This window comes from Myiozetetes cayanensis, unplaced genomic scaffold, assembly GCF_022539395.1.
Source record: "Myiozetetes cayanensis isolate MyiCay16 unplaced genomic scaffold, myiCay2020 scf28, whole genome shotgun sequence".
Classification (NCBI taxonomy): domain Eukaryota; kingdom Metazoa; phylum Chordata; class Aves; order Passeriformes; family Tyrannidae; genus Myiozetetes; species Myiozetetes cayanensis.
Genome location: NW_026087499.1, coordinates 3,617,300 through 3,636,222, shown reverse-complemented (window position 1 = coordinate 3,636,222; position 18,923 = coordinate 3,617,300). Strand labels below are relative to the sequence as shown.

General features: G+C 47.2%; 2 protein-coding genes across 9 annotated transcripts in view; both read right to left on the bottom strand.

Annotated features, from left to right (window-relative positions):
- The window catches only part of KIF1B (kinesin family member 1B), an 82,048-nt gene extending 80,716 nt beyond the window's left edge, over window positions 1-1,332 (bottom strand). For 6 of the 7 annotated variants that reach the window (XM_050322655.1, XM_050322658.1, XM_050322657.1 and 3 more), the window contains exon 1: window positions 1,096-1,314. The gene's annotated coding sequence lies outside the window, so the exon portion shown is untranslated. Of the gene's footprint in view, window positions 1-1,095 lie in introns of all 7 variants that reach the window. The other variant, XM_050322661.1, reaches the window with a different exon arrangement.
- Window positions 1,333-6,482: 5,150 nt separating this feature from the next.
- UBE4B (ubiquitination factor E4B) overlaps window positions 6,483-18,923 on the bottom strand; it is a 35,918-nt gene continuing 23,477 nt past the window's right edge. For both annotated transcript variants that reach the window (XM_050322299.1, XM_050322298.1), the window contains 14 exons: window positions 18,511-18,624; window positions 17,432-17,630; window positions 17,066-17,204; window positions 15,210-15,309; window positions 14,408-14,535; window positions 13,933-14,031; window positions 13,313-13,548; window positions 12,470-12,596; window positions 12,055-12,199; window positions 10,793-10,927; window positions 10,235-10,426; window positions 7,855-8,029; window positions 7,419-7,565; window positions 6,483-7,028 (listed from right to left, as the gene is read on the bottom strand). In XM_050322299.1, the coding sequence (XP_050178256.1) occupies window positions 6,970-7,028; window positions 7,419-7,565; window positions 7,855-8,029; window positions 10,235-10,426; window positions 10,793-10,927; window positions 12,055-12,199; window positions 12,470-12,596; window positions 13,313-13,548; window positions 13,933-14,031; window positions 14,408-14,535; window positions 15,210-15,309; window positions 17,066-17,204; window positions 17,432-17,630; window positions 18,511-18,624 (1,995 nt within the window). In that variant the 3' untranslated portion in view covers window positions 6,483-6,969. The remainder of the gene's footprint in view (window positions 7,029-7,418; window positions 7,566-7,854; window positions 8,030-10,234; window positions 10,427-10,792; window positions 10,928-12,054; window positions 12,200-12,469; window positions 12,597-13,312; window positions 13,549-13,932; window positions 14,032-14,407; window positions 14,536-15,209; window positions 15,310-17,065; window positions 17,205-17,431; window positions 17,631-18,510; window positions 18,625-18,923) is intronic.

The window sequence follows — 18,923 nt, the reverse complement described above, 5'->3', positions numbered from 1 at the left end:
ATTAGTATGTGGAAAGTTAGCAAAACAGCTGCTCAGGGCAGCAGAGCTTTAGGAACAAGAGGTCCCCAGCCAAGCCAATTTTAGGTGCTGCTCCGAGGCTCAGCGATGACACCGTGATCCCTCAGCTGAACCCGCGCCACGCTCTGCTATCTTTGGACCAGGTGAAGATGCCAGACCAAACTGCGCTGCACTTGGCGATGCTCTGAAACCCGATCGCAGGAACACATGGCTATTTACCAACACACCGACACCGCATTGTGCAACAGCAGAAGGAACCGAGCTAAGGCGGCGCTGGAAGTGAGGAGAAACCTCCTTTTAAATCTGCTACGAACGCATTAGTGCACTCCGGAAAACAGCTGGAAATCCATCACCCGCTTCTGGCGAATTCTCCCCCCTCAGCTCAACACCCGTGTTCTGCCAACGACCCCAAACCCGCCAGGCCTGTCATCCCTCCATCCATCCCTCCCTCCCTCCCCTCTCCTGCCTGCCGAGCGCGCTCCGGGATTGTCGGCTCATCATCCCAACATGGCTGCCTCGGGAATTCTGCCGGCCCGGCCCGGCCCCGGCCCCGGCCCCGCCGCTCGCAGGGCCGCAAAAAACCCGCCGGGAAGACACCCGGCCTTTCGCATTCCCGCATCTCCGGCTGCAGGAAGGGCCGTGCCTCCCCCTCCCTGCACCGGCCATTGTCGCCTCCGCCTCATCCCAGCTGGAAACGGGGGGGAAAAGGACGGCGGAACGCGGCACGGCGGGAGGGATGGGCCGAGGGAAAGGCCGGGAGCGGCCGCCCGGGGGAAAAGGAAGGAAAGGGAAGGAGGGAAAGGGAAGCAAAGAAGGAAGCGTCCCGGGGGATGGAGATGCGTCGGGCAGATGACAAGGCCGAGCGGGGCCCCACGCCCTTGCGCCGCTGCCCTGACAGCTCCGCATCCATCCATCCATCCATCCCTCCATCTCTCCCTCCATCCATCCCTCCCTTCCCCCGCTCCATCCCTCCGCGGGGCCCCACAGCTGCGTACGGCGGCCCCGCCGCCTCCCCCTCCGCATTACGGCATCGCCCACCCCCGCCCCGCTCCGTTCCGTTCCCCGCGCCCCCCTCACCTGGCGCGGCGTGTCCGCGGGAGGCGCGGGCGGTGCGGGGTCAGCAACCGGCGCGGCAGCGCAGTGACAAAAACCCGGCCATCCCCATCGCCGCCTCCGCCGAGGCCGGGAGAGAACACCCCCCCGCCGCCGGGAAAGGGAGCGGGATGGGCGAGGGAGGGAAGGAGGGAGGGGAGAAAGGGGAGGAGGGAGAGCGAAGCCGCGCCGGGAGGAACGGGCGCCGCGCTCGCCTCAGCGCCGCTCCCGCACTGAGGGCCCACGGGCTGCGCGCCCGCCCCGCGGGAGGGGGTGCCTCCCGCTCCGCCAATCACCGCCCGCCGCCCCGCCCACAATGTCGAAACCGACCAGTAGCGCGGCGAAGAGCCGGCGAGAGCCCGCCCCCTGAGCTGTCAATCACAGCCTGACAGCGCCGCGCCTCAATCACGGCCCGACCGCAGCGGCACCGCCCTCCGAGGGGATCCCTCCGCGCCGCCCCCCCACACACAGGGCCGCAGCACCGCCCTGCCGCGCTGTGTCCCTGCGCGCGTGAGGGGGACGCGCGGCGTTCCCAGAGGTGCGGGGAGAAACGGGCGCTTCTGGCTGGAAAAAAGCAGGGATGAGGCGTCACGTGTGGAGAAACGGGCGCTTCTGGCTGAAAAAAGCAGCGACACGGTGCGATGTGAGCGCCCCCGGCTCAAGGGCCCGAAGTGGGTGGGCGCTGCAGAAACACGGGGTCTGAGGGGGCGAATTCCACAGCTCCCGGAGCCAGTGCGCTTCAGTGGGATCTGGAGTCCTAAACTAGGCCTCAGGATTGTAGCTCTGAGGGGAGGGATTAATTATCCCCCACCCTCCCCTTCAAAACGGCTTTTTGAGCTGCCTAAATTGTATTTGTAGAGCTCATCGGTGGATTTTTAAGTAAATGATTACATTTAGTCAGTAGTGCTGTATCAGCTCTCATACTTTCAATAACTTCATGCATATTGTCATAGTAAAATTTTATTTTTGTGACAATTATTCGCTGTAAAGTTCCTCCATCCCCATAGCACTTTGATAATTTCTCCTGTTGGAGTTTTTAAGTATTTAAGCATTTTGAAGAAAAGAAGATTATATGAAATACCTTAATTACATATTTTTCATAGATCATCACGTACAAATTGGATTTAAGCTGTGGAGAACATTCAGGACCTGGGATTTGTAGTTTCAGAACGAGGTTTATTTTTGTTCACAGGCTCCTGGCTATTTGCTGTGTTAATCTTCACTGCGTCCCTTAAGTCTCAGTTTTTTGGAAGAATGAGTTTGATACTTGGTTCGGTGAAAAGTGACTATTTCCCCTTGCCAGCCTCCTCTGCAGTTGTGCCAACAAATGCAAAAGCCAAACAATCCATGGCTGAACGGGGATTTTAGGGAAATATTGCCACAGAACCAACAAATCAAAAATAGGTGCCTTTCCTATGTCCTAGAAAATACCATTATTTGAACTTTGGAATACTTCCTACGGAGAGAACAGATGATTTAACAGTGTTTTTAGTGTGGTGTAACTGTGCTAACTTCTTCCTGGGGCTATGCAGAATTAGGTCAGCTATATATTCCCTGAAAAAAAAAAAAGGGGAGGGGGGGCAAAAACACCTCAAAAAAAACCCCAAAACCTGTTTCCAAAAACTCAAATACTGGGTGTGTGCTGTAACCCTCCGTGGCAATGGACCCTGTGATTAATGTTCCCTCAGCAAAGTTTGTGTGGTGTCTCCTAGGAACAGCAGCTCCTGCATCAGTCCCATGCCCAAGTTTGGGGAGGGCTCGCCCAGAACGGCTCCAGGACGTTAATTCAGTTATTTGATCACAGGGGCTCGAGAAATCTGCCAGAAACGGACAGAGAAAAGCCAAGTTACACGTGGGGAACCAGGAAAAGGGCAGGACGTGCTGCGTGGGGTCTGGGAGGTCACTCCCCACGAGAGGAGCCGAGGAAAATGCCTCTTAAATATTCAAGTACAGAGCTGAAAGGTGGTCAAGAGTTTCTCTTAGCTGGTTGTGATGCCTGTGTAATTATTGAATTTGGCACTTTAGCTCAGTTTAATCAGAAGGGCCTTCTCAATATCGTTATTGGAAATCAGATATCCTTGGGTAATTTAGAATTATCAAAAAAATGCACTCCAGTGGAATTCTACTGCATTGTTTAAAAAGTTCTTGTTAACTCCCTTACAGGAAAAGGACCATTCTTACTCCTTTTATGTGTCTGACACCATCACACAACCCTACAAGAGCAGAAACATCCAATTCCCTGAAAGCACGTGTGTGCTTAAATCTAGAATTTAAGATACTCCTTGGCAAGAAAAGTCACACAATGAAGGCCCCCAGCCCAAGAAAAGTGTTCTTGAGCATTCTTATACCAGAAAAACAAAAGTAAGTAGTAATTTCTTGCATTTATTAGTAGAAAGAAATAGAGCTGGTTACTCAAAGCACTAAGATATGCTACCTGAGACAGGGAAGCCTGTGTAAGTACAGGGGAGAGGGAGGGTTTAAGGTGAGTGATAAGGAAAAGAGAGATACACTGGAGTGCAATTCTCCTGGGGGCTGGTGGAGTAAATCTGCTGCTGGCTGCCAGCAGGGTTGTCATCCTGCTATTAAACAGCATTAGCTGTCCTTGCTGCCAGCAGGGGAGAATTGACAGAGATGTAAATTGTGCCATTACATAAGTATAAATTGTGATATAATAGAAACAATTGGGCTGAATTGTATTGCTGTAACATCAGCACTTGCCCCAGGAATTTTTCTAGGCTAGGGCTTGAGCAGCAGTAGAGACCAGTGATACAATCTTATATTCAGATTTTCCCAGAAAAGCCCATTTTGCAACATTTGTATACCTTGCCCGTTGCTGGGATGAGCCATGCCCAGCTCAGATGTTTTTATTGTGCAGATACAGTGTCAATGTAACCCCACCAGTGATAGTTCCTGTGATCAATACAAAGTCTGTGTATCACAATGAGGTTACAGTTGGATTGAGAAAGGGAAATGGGGAAGGGAAATCACAAAAACCTGCAGGTAGCATTAAATTAATTCAACTAAGAATTGTCATACAACTGATATGCTTTTGTGGGAGAATTATTTTTAATCCAGTGCCAGCTTTGCTTTTCAGTTCCTCCAATGTCTACTGAAAGAGAGGGGTTTGGTTCAGTTTTGTGCCTGAACAGCAATAGAAGGGCACTCCCAGCTGCTCCTGTTTAAGTACATTCCATTATTCTGCCCCTGAAAGCTGAATTTGGGAAGCACTTGTCTGAGCTCACACCTTTGGAATACTTGATACCAGTTCTCCAGATAAAATTGTTTTGGCCACTTATTTCAAGCCTGTGTGCCTTGTGCAATATCTGCATTGACATATTTTCAAATGATAGATGTGTGCCATAATTAGACAAAACATTCCAGTAATGCACGTTGCTATTTATACTCCTCAGGTCAGAGCCTGACACAATGGCAGAATAAAGATAAATTCAGATTCTGAAGGGCATTCTCTTGGTTCAAACATCCCACACACAAAGGTAAATACTTCTATTTCCTCCTGCTAAAAAATAAAAATAAAGAGCTTTCATTTTATACTTGCATTGAAAACAGCTGCCCATACAGAATTCCTGGTAAAACATTTACATTCACAAACCACTTTGACATTGGTTACAACACTTCAAATGTAAAATATCAAGAACTCTTAAGAGAGCAGCAGACCTCCAGCCCTGTACAGGCTACACTAAAGCAACCAGCTGGTTTAAATTTCATTTTAACATGCAGGAAAAAAGCCATCATGTGAAAGCATAGCAGTTCAATCATTCTCCAGTAAAAACAAATACACCCTGTGGACAGTTGTCCTCCATCAAATAAAGGATAAATTTCAGGATGTTTCTAGAGATTTCTTTCAGTAATCCTTAATAAAGATGGGACAGTGAAACATGGAAGGGATTTTTTTTAATATAGAAATTCCCTCTTCGCCAAAGCAGAGATCAGAGCTCCCCATTCCCATCCCAGGATCCGTGCTGGGTTTGGGTGCTGACTGACAGCCTGCAGGTAAAAGCAGAGCAAGCTTTGTTCTCTGACTTTTGAAGAGGGAAAAGAGGGGGATTTGAGTTAGTGGAAGAAGTGAAGGTTATAATTATAAAACCAGCCACCAAACAAGCTTCTCTGTTCCAGCAGCCCACACAGACACAAGCTTTGGAATCTTGCTCCCATCTTGGAGAAAGGAAACACACAGGCACGCTCTGCAGGGGGAAGCACCACTAAAGAAAAACCCACAAGCAATCAAACAAAAGAACTCCAACCCCCCCCACTATATCTTCACATTTAATAATTTAGAGTTAATTGCACACTCAGATTATATATAACCTGCCCCAAACTCCCCCTGCAGCTGTCACCAGCTGTCCCGTGGCTGTGAACAGGTGTTCGGTGTCACCTGCTGGGAACAGTCCCCAGTTCAAAGTATCGCTGATATCCATGTGCTCAGACATTTCCCACATCATTTACTGACTTATCTCCAATCCTAAACCACATCAACCAACCTGAACATTTGTATTTTTTTTTTATATTTTCCCTGACCCACTTCCAAAGAAAGAGCCAGGGACAGTTCTGTGCGAGTGTGTATCATTTATTGTAGTTCAAGAGAGTCAGGAATTGAACAGAAGACACGGCGAGAAACAAAATAAAAGAAAAAAAACCTTTTTTTTTTTTTTTCTTTTCAGACTTAATTTTAAAACACTGCGGTTTCAAATCCTTTTTAAAAAGGAAATTCAAGTATCATATGCAGGGGGCAGTAATACAAAAATGTTTGTGAGTATTTTTTTTTTCCATTTTTTTTTTTAAAAACGTAATTCTACATTTTCCTGCACCCTTTCTGCTTTGGTAAGGCCAAGCCATGGATACAAATTGGTAGCAACATAAAAAAATGACCCCTGCCCCAAACTGCAGCCTCCAAGAATAAAAGTATCTGCTCTCTGTGGACAAGCTCGAATGGCTCAGAACTGTCAGTTAGCATATATCATATCTGCAGCATTGAAAGAATAGATTTCTTTTGTTTAAAAGTCACTGAAATCCTGGTATTCCCAAGCATCTCATTCCTGGCAGCTGTTTTTAACATATTTCTATCTCGAGGCTTTTCCCAAATACCAGAGCGTCTTGATCAACGGAAAGGAAAGGGACATTTCAAGGAACGGAAATTAAAATCCACCTGTGAAGTCTTTTGCCTTTTTGAAATTATCCTCGTGTCTGACACCAATTAAAAACCAAAGAGGCAAATGTGTGTAATATAAAAATACGATCCCAAGATGAACACTTTGTCGCAGGCACAGTTATCGCACAGAATATGTTCTTTTGAGGGCAGGGGAATGATTTGCATTTTCACAGGGTTTGTTGGGGTTTGGTTTTTTTTGCATTACAAAAAAAAAAAAAAAAAGAGGAAAAAAAAAAGAGACAGCAGTGCAGGTTTGATGGGTGGAACAGAAAGAAGGGAGGGAAAGAGGAAGAAGTTACTTTAGCAGCAAAATGTCCAAGGTTCTAACCACAATCAAATTAACGGATATCTGGCGGTAAAAAACAAGGTTGAAGGGATGCTGCCCTGATCCATTCGTCTTTGCTAAAATAATTCAGCTGTAAAAACTCCAAAATGTGACATACTGAAGGACAGTTTTGTAACATAAGCAACTTCCTAGCTTGTCCTCCACGTTATTGACCATCGTTATCACTTAAATATATGTACAAGAATTAAGCTGCTTTTCTCCTCCACATGCTCCTGGTCACTACTGAAGGCAGTGCCGTGGGCGTGCTAATCCCAGAACAGCTTCCCAGGGTTTCTGCTCCACTCCTGCCACAACAGCCCACGCCCTGCTCTGCCCACTGGTGTTGGTGTGCACTGCAAGGGAGTTCTTAATGGTCATTCTGCTTGTCTCTCATCCAGGCTTGGATTTGCTCTTTAAGTTCTGGCACTGATAGGGTAAAAAAAAAAAGGAAAAAGAATGATTAAATTACTTAGTAATATGACTACAAGAAAGCTCCTCGTGACCAACAGAGATTTCTTCTCTAGGGACCTGATCAGGACTATCTGCTACTATTCTCTTCTCTCTCAATGCAGTTTCTGCACAGCTTTAGGTCAATGAATGGTTCATTTACGTATCATAACATTTCTCAGTAGTTAGGAAGGGTTGGGAGGGTTTTTCCCCCCCAAGAAAAAGGGAAAGCAGAAGGAATGAACTTTTCTGTGCAAGTTGTGATGAAAGCACTGTTGCCTCTACTGAGGCCTCACCGCTGTCCTCTGAAAGCACAGACCTGCCCACAAACTGCTTCCCCCAGCCCCCAGCTGAGCTGTGCCCCGGTACCTGGTTCCAGCATGTTTTCCGTCAGTGTCTGACGGTTGAAAGGATCCGTGGATGAGTTCAGCAGGTGCCTCAGGATGATGGACCTGTCCATGATAGTTCCGGATGGCAACCTCACAGGATCAGTCATCAGGGTGTCCATGAGCGGATCTGAGGGCACAAGTGTCTCCTCATTAGCTATTTTCACCCTGTTTTCAGGTTTGGGTGGGGTATTTTTTACTGTTTTCAAGTACACATAAGCAAAGTATGGCCAGGACTGGCCAGTGCCAGGGAAAACCAAAGGGACTCTGAGCTCTCTGTATTTACTTACCTAATTAGTTGAAACAGAGCAGGATGCAAGGCTTCATAAATAATACATAAGTTTCTATTAACATACAGAATTGAAGCAACAAAGCAAACCCCTCTTCTAGACAGTCACTGTTTAGGAAAGCCCACTTGCCTCTGAACTCATCTGGAGCATCGCTGTAATCAATCTCTGCACGGGCGTTCTTGGCAACAATTTCCTCCACCTTCTCTGCCAGCAGTTTGAATTTCTCTATTGCTATGGTGGACTTGATTCCAGCCTTTCTCATCTTGGAGATAACCTCCTCAAAGAGCTCTTTACTGTAGGACCTCTACAAGCCAAGCATAAAAAGACAACTTTGCTGAGTGGTAGGATCCTTAGCTGCCATAAAAATGCTAAAGATATTTTAATGCACTTTTAAAACTGCAGGAGAAGGGATCAATGAAACCTCAAGCTCACAGCAGACTGAAGAGCAGTGTGTAGTAACATTTCATCCAGCACCAAAAGGTCAACTTTGGGGTAGATTTAGGATTTTTTTTTAACTAGTCATCACCCCTGTAGGACTGTTCAGGACCAAAAAAAGGCAACATCACCTAAAGAAAATGAGGAAGACACTCAGAGAGGCTGACTGTAACTACCAGGATTGTTCCTCAGACAAAACATCTGTCTCGCCACTCTCCTGCCTGTATTATTGTTCTCACAAGTTGTGGCTGAAAATACAGCACAAAATGAATTTATTTTTTTAATTTCTTAGCTTCTCTGTTAATGTGCAAGGCAGTACTGGGAAAGAAGTGATTCTTTCTCCTAATCCCAACAAGAACTAACAGAAAAGCCACCCCATGATGTTGCAAAAATAGCAAGGCAGCTCAGAGGGAGCGAATGCTGGAGAATTGCCAACCGGTGCAGTGGGAATATCCAGACACCAACTGCATGTCCTGTAGTTCCCACAAAGCAAGCATTGCTTTCATGTGGAAAACCAACTTAGGGAAGGACTTTTGTAGCTGCTTCTGCTCTACAGACACCATTTTCTTTTAACTTCACAGTGCCATGTTTTGACATAAACCTTGCAATAAAAAAACGTTATTTACACTGCAGTGCAAGGTTGAATTACATGGCAAAACAAAACACACCACTCTGAGTCTCCCAGATTTCTGTTTCCCTTGGGATTTTGGAAGTGTTCAACGCGGCCTCACTTCTTTCATCTACACTCCGTGGCCCCAAGAGCTGCCATTCAGCACTCAGGACACACAGTGCCCACCCAAACTCCTTTGCAGTGCAGAGAACAGGGCTGTGGCAGCGTGCCCAGGGCTGCAGGAACGTTTGCAGGTTCCCTCTCCAGCGTGCTGGCATTTGCAAACGGGACATGTCTCCAAACACTTCAGAGACCTCGCCATGATCAAGCAACTTTTTGTTTGTTTTGTTTCATTCCCCCAGTACCAGCAGCCATTAACCAGCCACACAGTTCCTTGGTGTTCCTTTCCTGTCACTGACAGTTTCCAAGATACTGGTCACTCCCCCAACTCCCTTTTTATGAAGGGCCACTTTGTTACTGGAGCTTTTTTGCAGTTCCCACACCCTCAGGCCTCTTTCTCTGGAGCCCCTGTGTCAGTGGGTGCATTTGCTGTGGCTGCCATGGATGACTGATGGCAACATCCTTGCTCTCACACGTGTGAACAGCACCAAAATGCACTCTGTGCTCATTATACACATGCAGATGCATCAGGTCTGTTTCAGAAGTGTTCCTGGTATTATCTGCAATTAACAGAACTCAAATAATTAAAGGAAAATGACCGTGAGTTACCCCAGTACTGCTGCTTCACTAGACATGCAAGCACAGCCTCGTGTGCTGTAAACCAGCTTCCACTGGAGCTTCAAGGAGCCACTGAGAACATTTTTCCCCCTCTGTATTTTGAAAAGTTTGTATTGTGAGACACAGGCATGGACAGATGCAGTTCAGTAGCTGTGACAACTCTGCAAGGACACAGAGGTGATGATATCTTATCTCGCTGTTAATACTACCACGAGGAGGTCAAAGGTGTCCTTAATTGTCTCATTCATGCTGTGCTTTGTCAGGTTATTACACAGCCATTCAATAAGGTGATATCAGAGGGGATACAATTTGCAAACTGTTAATTTAGAGAATGAACTTTGATGTGTTAAATGAGGCTCTTTGTCCCAGCTGTTTTGATGAGGAAGGGGGAGGGAGTCAAAACTCCTCAGTCCTCCCATCTGCAAAGGGACAAAGTACCTCTGCTAATTTACATCCAGGCTGTAGCTAATAAGCCACTCAGGAAATCTCCTCTGTGTGTGTGTGAAGTGCTACAGATATTTATGTATGTTTATAAGTTTGCAAAACACTGGGAACACCCATCTACAAAGAGCAGACAGAAGGTGAGCAGAGATGATCTGCTGAAAGAAGACAAACTGCAGGGGTAGAAGACAGAGTGGCTGGCAGATGAAACACTTCTAGGGTATTCTGCAGAGTCCTCTTTGTCCACAGTGCTTTTGCCCTTCCCCTCATCCTTCTGGAGCCCACCTGATCATCAGCAATTGCTTTAGCAAAGCGAGCACAATCCAGCTGCAGGTAAATGTCGGTCAGTTGGTCCAACAGCTTCTTTGGTTCAAACCCGTATTTCTCCGGGTTTTCGACTTTCAGGTCACGGCACTTGGGGCCACACAGTTGCTGTAAGTTAAAGTTCAACATAGCAGCCAGTCGTGGTCCAAGCTCCTACAAAGGCACAGAGATCAAAGTGTGAAGGCAGTGACAGTGGAGATTACCACTGGATTTGCACACAGCAAGATCGGGAATTATTAACCAATCCACCTTTCATCAGGCAGGCTTGCAGGAAGTGTCTGCTCTTAATGCATGTTTGCCATTAAAAAATGCCATGCAAACAGCTTCTGCCTAGAAGGACCACACCATCCCAGTGACTCAGGTGATGCTCTCCCATCAAATAACATCAACAGCAATTAGGTTTTAATGAGCTGGAGAAAGGGGAGGAGGATGGAGCCCAAGTGCTACCAAACACTTCCAGGTTATTATCCAGAGATGTCAGAGAAGCAAGAAACCAACTTAAACCTGAGAAGGACTTACAGGTCTGAGAAAAGGCTTTTGGACCTGCTTGGTAAGGATATGGAACATATCAACAGTTTCTGTGGCCAGGGCAAGATACGAGCGGGACACGCGCTCGTCCTGCGCCAGCTGCGACTGCCGCGCCTGCTGCTGCTCCTGCAAACAAACAAACACACGGGGGTTACTCCTCCTGCAGCCCTGCTGCTGCTCCTGCAAACAAACACACGGGGGTTACACCTCCTGCAGCCCCTCCCACCCCCCACAGCCTCGGTGCTAACAGGGGCAGGCCAGAGAGCAGACAGCAGCTCGAACACACACGGGAGGCATCTCTGACCTGAGGTACCTGCTGGCTTTCACTGCCCAACCCCAGTGTCTGCACCGACCTTCCCGAGTTCTGCAGCTCTGGGGAATGAAAGCAAATGGCATCACAAGCCCCCACGGTTACTGAGTGTGTTTACATTCTCTAACTGCTCCTCACAGCTGCAGAACTGGGTTATCCTTTCTTTCCATCCAAATGCCAATAACTTCAAAACCAGCTTGAGATCTGAGAGTCAAATGAGGTTCTCTCTAATTTATGCACCACCATAAATAATAAACACTCCCCAGTGGAACAATCTGTAGATGATGTACCAGCTCATCTGGTAACTACAGTAATGGCTTTACCTTGCTGGTAGGCACAGGCAGGAAGAAAGGCTTCAGAAGAGCAAACCAGAATATGTTTAACAAACAAGATTTTATAGCTTTTCTTTTTATACTTTTTGTTTGGGTGGGGGTTTTTTTGGTTTTTTTTTAAATCAATAACCTTAAAATAGAAATACCTGACATTGGTGGGTCAGCACACACAATTATTGTTTAATCAGGCTCTGAAGTACAGGACTATAATTGTCTGCATCGAATCTACCAAGGATCGATGCGTTTACAAAATAAAAGCTTCTACTCCTTGAAGTCAATTCAACTGGCGAGCATCTTCCCAAACCTCCTTCAGGAAGGTTAAAGTCTCGGTTTCTCCACTTAAGAATTAAGTGCACAGCAATTTGAAACTTTATCCTATTTCCACTCCACACCACTCTCCTTGCCAGGCACAACAGAACCAGGCAGAATGCTGGGTTTCTGCAGAGTGGCATCCAGAGTGACCACTGGCAGCAGGAAAAAGCATCGAGAACTGCTCCTCACGAGCAGCTCTTTGGTGCTGCCTCTTATTAAAAAGTGGGGTTTAATGGTCTTGTATAAAAAAAAAAAATTAAAAATAAGTAAAGGGCACTTTGAAAAACAGCTCTGTTCACCCTGGGCAGCAGGTCCCATTGCTCTTTATTCTTCATCTCCTCTTGCACTTCATGGATACGTTTTAGGGACTCCAGACTCTCATCCAGCAAGAAAGTTGTGTCATTTATCAGCATGTTGATGTAGCGAACAAACTGCTTCCCAGAGCTGAAAACATCGAAACACAGGTATCACGGCAGAGCAGGTGGGCCTGCAGAGCACACTGCAACCCCAGCCACACTCCTGCTCTGAGCATTTCCATCAACTCCCCTTCCCCAAGCCAAGGTGGTTGTGGGGTTCAGAGCTCAGCTTGGGAACACTGCAGCGCTGCTGGGAGGGGTTGAACAGAGCAATGGAAAGCAGCGTCACCCACTCCCAAAGGGCCCTGCCTGGGCAGCCTGGTGGCAGGAGCAGCGTTGGACACAACCTCTTACTCACTTGAACTCCTCCATGAAGGTACCATGGTGGGCAATGTTCTGCCAGAGGCTTTTGAAGATGGTGCTGATGTGGTAGCGGATCGTGAACTTGTCGTAGAACTCGCTCGTGGCTCCGGTGTGTTCCACATCTGGAAAACAGCACAGATCCCAGGGCTGGAATGCCAGCTTTCCCAGCAGACACCTCTCCCCACTGCCTCCAGTGGGATGAGCTGCAAGCACCAAGCTCTAAGAGATGGAGTTCAATTCCCACTCAGAATTCTTCATCCTAATCCCCATTAAAAGAAGCAGCACTGTCCATCTTCTAACCCAGACCCAACCTCATTTCTGAAGAAAAACCCTCAGAACCCAAAACTTTCTGCACTATTCAACTCTGCTCTTCGTCCCACAGCCTAAAATTTCACTAAGAACATTCTGGGAACACTACAAAAATAGCTGGATTTATGGGTGCAAAAACTCTTCTGAAGCACCTGAATCTACAGGAGCAGCAAAACTACAACAGGGAGTTTTAAAATTCCGATATTGCCTTACAAGCAAAGCAAACCAAAAGCTTTAATTTTGGAATCCAAACACCACAAAACCAACTGTCACACTGATTTACAGCACTGCAGTTGCCAGTGCACAGCAGCTTGTGGAAGAACTGGAATTCTCAGGGTTCCATCCAATGCTGTTGCCCCAATTCCTGAACAACAAAGCCTTGTCTTCACAAGACCCAAGATGTACCAATTTTAAGGCTTTGCTGGAGTTTTTAGTTTCCTTTTTTTCCAATGGTTACCACATCAAACACAACCTCTGACCTTCAAATACTCACCCTGTGCACTCAGTGAGCTACAGACAAGGCACTTACCCGTGTAGAACTTCATCAAGGAGGGGACCAACAATTTGGTGGACAGAGGGTGGTTCTCAATCATTTCAAAGAACTTCTGTGTGCGGGGCTGCACGGCTGGGTTCGTCATGAACATCACCTCCACCAGCTTGGCCACCAGGTAAGGATTTCGGATGTAGTTCTGGTTGCACAGCATCACAACGAGGAACATGACGATGTCCTGAGTGCAGGGCTCGTACAGCACCTGAGGAGCATATCTGGGAACAGGGAGACAGGGAAAACTCAGTGCAAAACCCCACCCTTCATGTTCTGCTCCTTAAGCTCTGGCTTTATAAAAATATTATTCTAGCGATGATTTAACGTATCACAAGATCAAAAGGTCTCACTGCAAACCGTGAAGAAAATTCCTGGGGAGGGAACCCAACTGTCTTCCAAGAAAAATGTAGGTTGGAAGCTCATCTGGGCATTGCAGCTGCAGCAATGCTGCCATGCCACCCTCTCCTGGCTGCTGTTCAAAACCAGAACATTATCAACAGAAAAGCTATAAAACTACTACTGCACTCTGAATTTATGCATGTGCCACCTGCCACAGGGGCTAAGTGGGACAAGTACAAATTTCCTTCAGATATAACTTTACTTACTGTACAATAAAAAATAAAAATTCAGCAACATCTTCCACGTAAAACTCTGGCAATGCTGCAAATACCTTCGGGACCTCAGGAGTTAAAGGCAATTTAATGCTGTAGAATGAAAGAGACAACAAACAGGACAGGGAATCAGCAGGGTTAAGCACAGAGGGCCCTGTGGTGTCCTATGGAATTCTCCTATGGAAACACTTTATAAGAGTTCTGAAAATGACTTCTTAAAATTCCATGTCAGTGCTTCAAGGCTCCCAAAATAGCTGAGGCTGCCCCCCCAAACCCAACTAAGCTTAAACTCTAATAACACACCGATTCCATGCAAGAATTGACATGTCACTGACACAAAGAAAGTAACAACCACATAACAATGCAGAGACTGTAAATGAAAATTGTTCTACAACTGGTAAATTCAGTGAGTAATCACACACGGCTGAGGTGCCTCCGCCAGGACTTACACAGCCAATGCAGCACTCACTTGGGGTAGGCAGGGTCGAGGATGCGGAGCATCAGCTGGATCACCATGCCATAGAAATTCAGGCATCTCCTGAGAAAGTTTTCATCCAGCAAACCGGCATCTGCACAGGCCTTGCACCTCACCAGTTTCTGCAGAACAGGCACACAAACACTAACCCAGGGCAAGGCCCAGCCTCTCCCAGCTGACCAACAAACCCCTGAGCCCCCACAACCACCCAGGGGCTGTTCCTCAGCACACCCATTTCACACCGGGCCAGTCAAACACTCCTCACTCAGCTGAGGGGCACAGGGGCCTCTCCAGGCTTTGTGGGAACAATGAGAGAAGGAACAAAGGTATCAAAGTGGGAAAATGTGCAATTAAAGTCATTTTGGTGCTGCAGCTCAGGACATTTGTGCCAATTTGTGGTAGGAGGACCTGAGCAATACAAACCTTCAAAAAGAGCAGCCCAGCTTACTCATCTGTGCAGGAACTCTGTGAGATTGGGGACTGCAGAGTTCCTGCCTGGGCATGGACTGTGCACTCACAGCCACCTCTGAACAAAGCACAACCCCTTCGCTCTCTCCCCAGTGAAAAGTAGAATTTCCTTCTTTCTGAAGAACACCAAGTTAATTTTGGTGCTATTTTGAACCTTAAAGTCACCACTGATGTCATACTGTGTCATCTCCTGCGGCACTCAGGAGGGTCATGGCTTCAAACCCCCCATTCTCAAGCCTCATCAGTGAGAAGTGGCATTTGAACATCAAAAGCCAACACTCTGACAGGCTACAAAGGCATTTAGTCAGGAACTGAATCACTTACAGACCTTGAGCTGTGTCTTGCAGCGTTTCAGCATCTCCCGATGCCTGGTGGCCAGGGGGGAATCCTTCCACTGACTTTCGTTGTTCTTCAAATCTTCCACAGTCCTGAAAGGCAGAGGCAGCAACTCCTGAGCATGGCAGAGGGGAAAGGTGCTGCCATTGCCAGGCACTTCACCCTCCCACCTGCTCAGTACCCAGGAAACGTGGGGACAGCTGGGGAAAAGGGCTGATCCTTTCCATAGAACTCACCCATCAGCATGACAAGAAAAAGGAATTGCTTTTGTAAATGCAGATGAAACATCTGCAGGGCCTGCACTCAGAGGCATCACACACACAGGCTCCAACATCCACCCCTGTCAGGCACACCAAAGGGATGGGACACACAGGGGCTCCATCCTGCCTCACAAACTGATTTTATCCATTGTGCTATTAAAAAAAAAGGGGGAAGAATTGCATTTTTTCTTTTGGTTTTGTGTTTTCCCCCACTGAAGTCTATGGTCATGCTAAAGGAAGGTTAAAATGAAGAGAGAACTTAAATGTACATTACACACACCACTTCACCAAAAACCCTCCCTATTCCCACTTGTGAATCCTTTCCAGGAAGGGCAGCTGGTCAGAACAAAGCTCATGCACTGAACTGCATCAATACAATCCCTTTTCATCCATTCTCCCAACACAAATCCTCTTCCACCCCAATCTCTGCCTGAGCAGACAAATATCCAGTGTCATTTATTAACAACACCTGAAGATGCTGCCCGGTGTTGCACCGGAGCAGCTGCTGGAAAATGCTGAGCCCTGAGCTGCTGTCAGGACAGCCAAGAGCTCCTCACTCTGCACCTTGGACAGCCAGTGCTGCATCAGCAGCTCCTGGGCAACAATTCTAAATAAGGAAGAAGCAGCAGTGCCTTTTTCAAGCCAACATATGGCTTTTCTACAAGGAATCCACAGGCTGTTTATAGGAAAATACTTTTTCCTTTAGGATACTCTGCCTCTTCCCGCTCCGCTCCCTGCAGCTTCCCAGGTTCTTGGCCTGCATGTGCCTCCAAAATGAAATCACTTCCAATGCAGTCCAAAAATCCAGTCATGAACTCATGGCATTACTGCCAAGGAACATTTACCAAAATGCACTGAGTGCAATTATAAACAATGGAAAATACCCATGATACAAAAATCTGGTCTAATTTTAACAGAGTATTCTTTGACATTCAGCAACTACACAAATCTACTGGAATTCATGTCAGGAGAAATGGAAAACTGGAGTATCCTCAGGCCAGCATCACAGTGCATATGTTAGTTAGGACTTTTAAAACAGTAAATCATGTGCTGAATTGCATGTGCACCAACAACATTAGGAGGTTTCTGCTGAAGGCAGAGTGTGATGAGTTCTCCCACCTCAGGAGCTGAGGGGAAAAAGGGAAATAATTTCTGGGACATTCAGAGCAGCTCAGGCACGACCAACAAAGTCTTGTTTCTGAAATCACATCAGACATGGAGCTGTACATGCCCTGCTCCATCTGCCAGAGAGCCTGAGGCACTGCTGACCTGCCAACCACACCACAGGTTATTTTAATAAACAGTGCTAAGTACCAAAATGATCTGAAGAGAGTTATCTTTGAAATAGAATGGTCCTCTCACCAACAGCCTCCACCTCACTGTTACCTGAATTCCTGATTGAAGCCACAGTCCCTGAACACACCCACAACCCCCCAGGAGCAAAAGCAGCAGCAGTACCAGATAGCTGAGGTGATCTGAACTCAGCAACACTTTCACCCACACTGTCCTAACTCCATTAGTTACTGGGGAGAAGAGCACTCTGGGGCCGGCAGGACCCTCAGAGGCAGCAGAAAATCCAGCAGCAAACCTGTTGAGCTCCCTGATGGCTCGCAGCCTGCGGATGTAGCGCCGGCAGCTGGGCAGGATGGACAGGTGGTGGGCGTGCAGGGTGAGGAAGAAACATTCTGTGGGGAATTTGGGCTCAGAAAATGGAGACGGATCCCTGTCTAGAAAACAAACACACACACAGAGAGGAGAGGTGAATAAAGGGAAAAAATGAACTGCCTCATCTAGGGGTGAGACCTCGAACTCAGCTTGCTTTAGAACAAGGAGAGCAGACAGCACCAAGGAAAGGGATTCAGGAGTAGGGGAATTGTTTGCTGGGATCAAGTACTCCCATGTACCTCCACAGCAGAACCAGATGGCACAGTAAATGCTTAATAAGAGTACTAACAAAGTTCAGCAAGCCAGGCTGCAACATCCTCCATTGTTGCTTTCACTCGTGTCTCATCCGTGGGGAGCTCGATCCGACACCTGGGGTGGAATATGTACATGGGATCAACCGTTTCCAGCTTGATCTTCGTGCTCAGCTGCTGCAGCACCCAGAGGAAGTTGAGCATGAAGCCATCTGTGGACACCAGCCGATCATCTGTCTGTGGGGGGAGAAAGCAAAGGGCTGAGGACAAGCTGGGAAGCACAAGGGTTGTCTGACATCAGAAATGGGGAGCGTGGCTCTGTCAGGACACTTCTGTGGCAATGGGAAGGTCACTGCCTCACATATCTTCAAGAACCCTCAAGAACACTAAGCAAACATATAAAAAAGAAGCAGAAAATGATCTAAGAAATTAAAGGGGCCTCTTTGGAGAATGGTTTGCCCACAGATACAGAGAGCAACAGGAGAGCTTCAAACAGTTGCTGAGCTTCAGTTCATACATTTTATCTGAAGTGTAGGTTCTGTTACTTCCTTGGTGGAATTTCACAGAAATACTCCTAGCAGTGGTTCCAAATGTTTGCTTTTGAAAAGGGGACTTGAAGACAACAATGAACAGCTTCAGCTGTTCAGGACTCACACACAGATTTTATCACAGGAAATGAGGGAGATGCATTAATTAAACAATGGCACAGTCCCATCCCTGGTGTTTCACTGGAACCAGGCCAGTTCAGATCTGCAGACACCCCACCAGCCCCAGCACCTCACCAGCTGGCAAAGCTGCCTGTCAGACACAGCCAACTGGAAAGAAGCCCTCAGAGATGGGGCAGGGGGAGTGCAAAGCTTTAAACACCTAATATAGAACCTCTGCTGATGACGTGACATCTCACCCTGAGAGAGGAGATAAACTGATACAACAGTGATTTAAGAAATGAAGGATGTATTGAAAGGACAAAGGCTGAGGACAGGGCTTCCTGCCCGTGGTAGGAGGCACTCAAATTCTTCTGTCCTCTGTTCTAGACCACCAGTGCATGAGCCACCCAGAGCTATTTGGGGATGGATGAGGGCCATGAATCACAGGAAGGGCATTTCCTCTTCTTTACCTGCATTTGGGCCTTTTTCATGTTGGCATTGACAACAGCTGCCATGTAACCCAGAGCTGCCTCCCTGGTCTCCCCGTTCAGCAGGACACTGTGCAGGATCTTGAACAGCTCTTGCTGCAATTTCAAACAGACATCCTCGTCAGGCTGCACACACTTCCCAACATCCCAGCCCTGCCTTCTGTTTGCCTGTGTTTTTGTGTTCTTCAAATTCCACAACACTCACTAAAACCTCTGTTAAGGTCTTATTGTCAACTTTCTCTGCATTTGTTACACAAAAGATGTAAACACAAGACCAGTGTGTAGTGACACAAAACTAACACAGTGTTTATTTACTCATCCTTCCACATGAACTGTAGCCCGTGACTAACTGAGCTGATATTTTCTGAACTGGCTTACAGCCTTAGAGAAATATT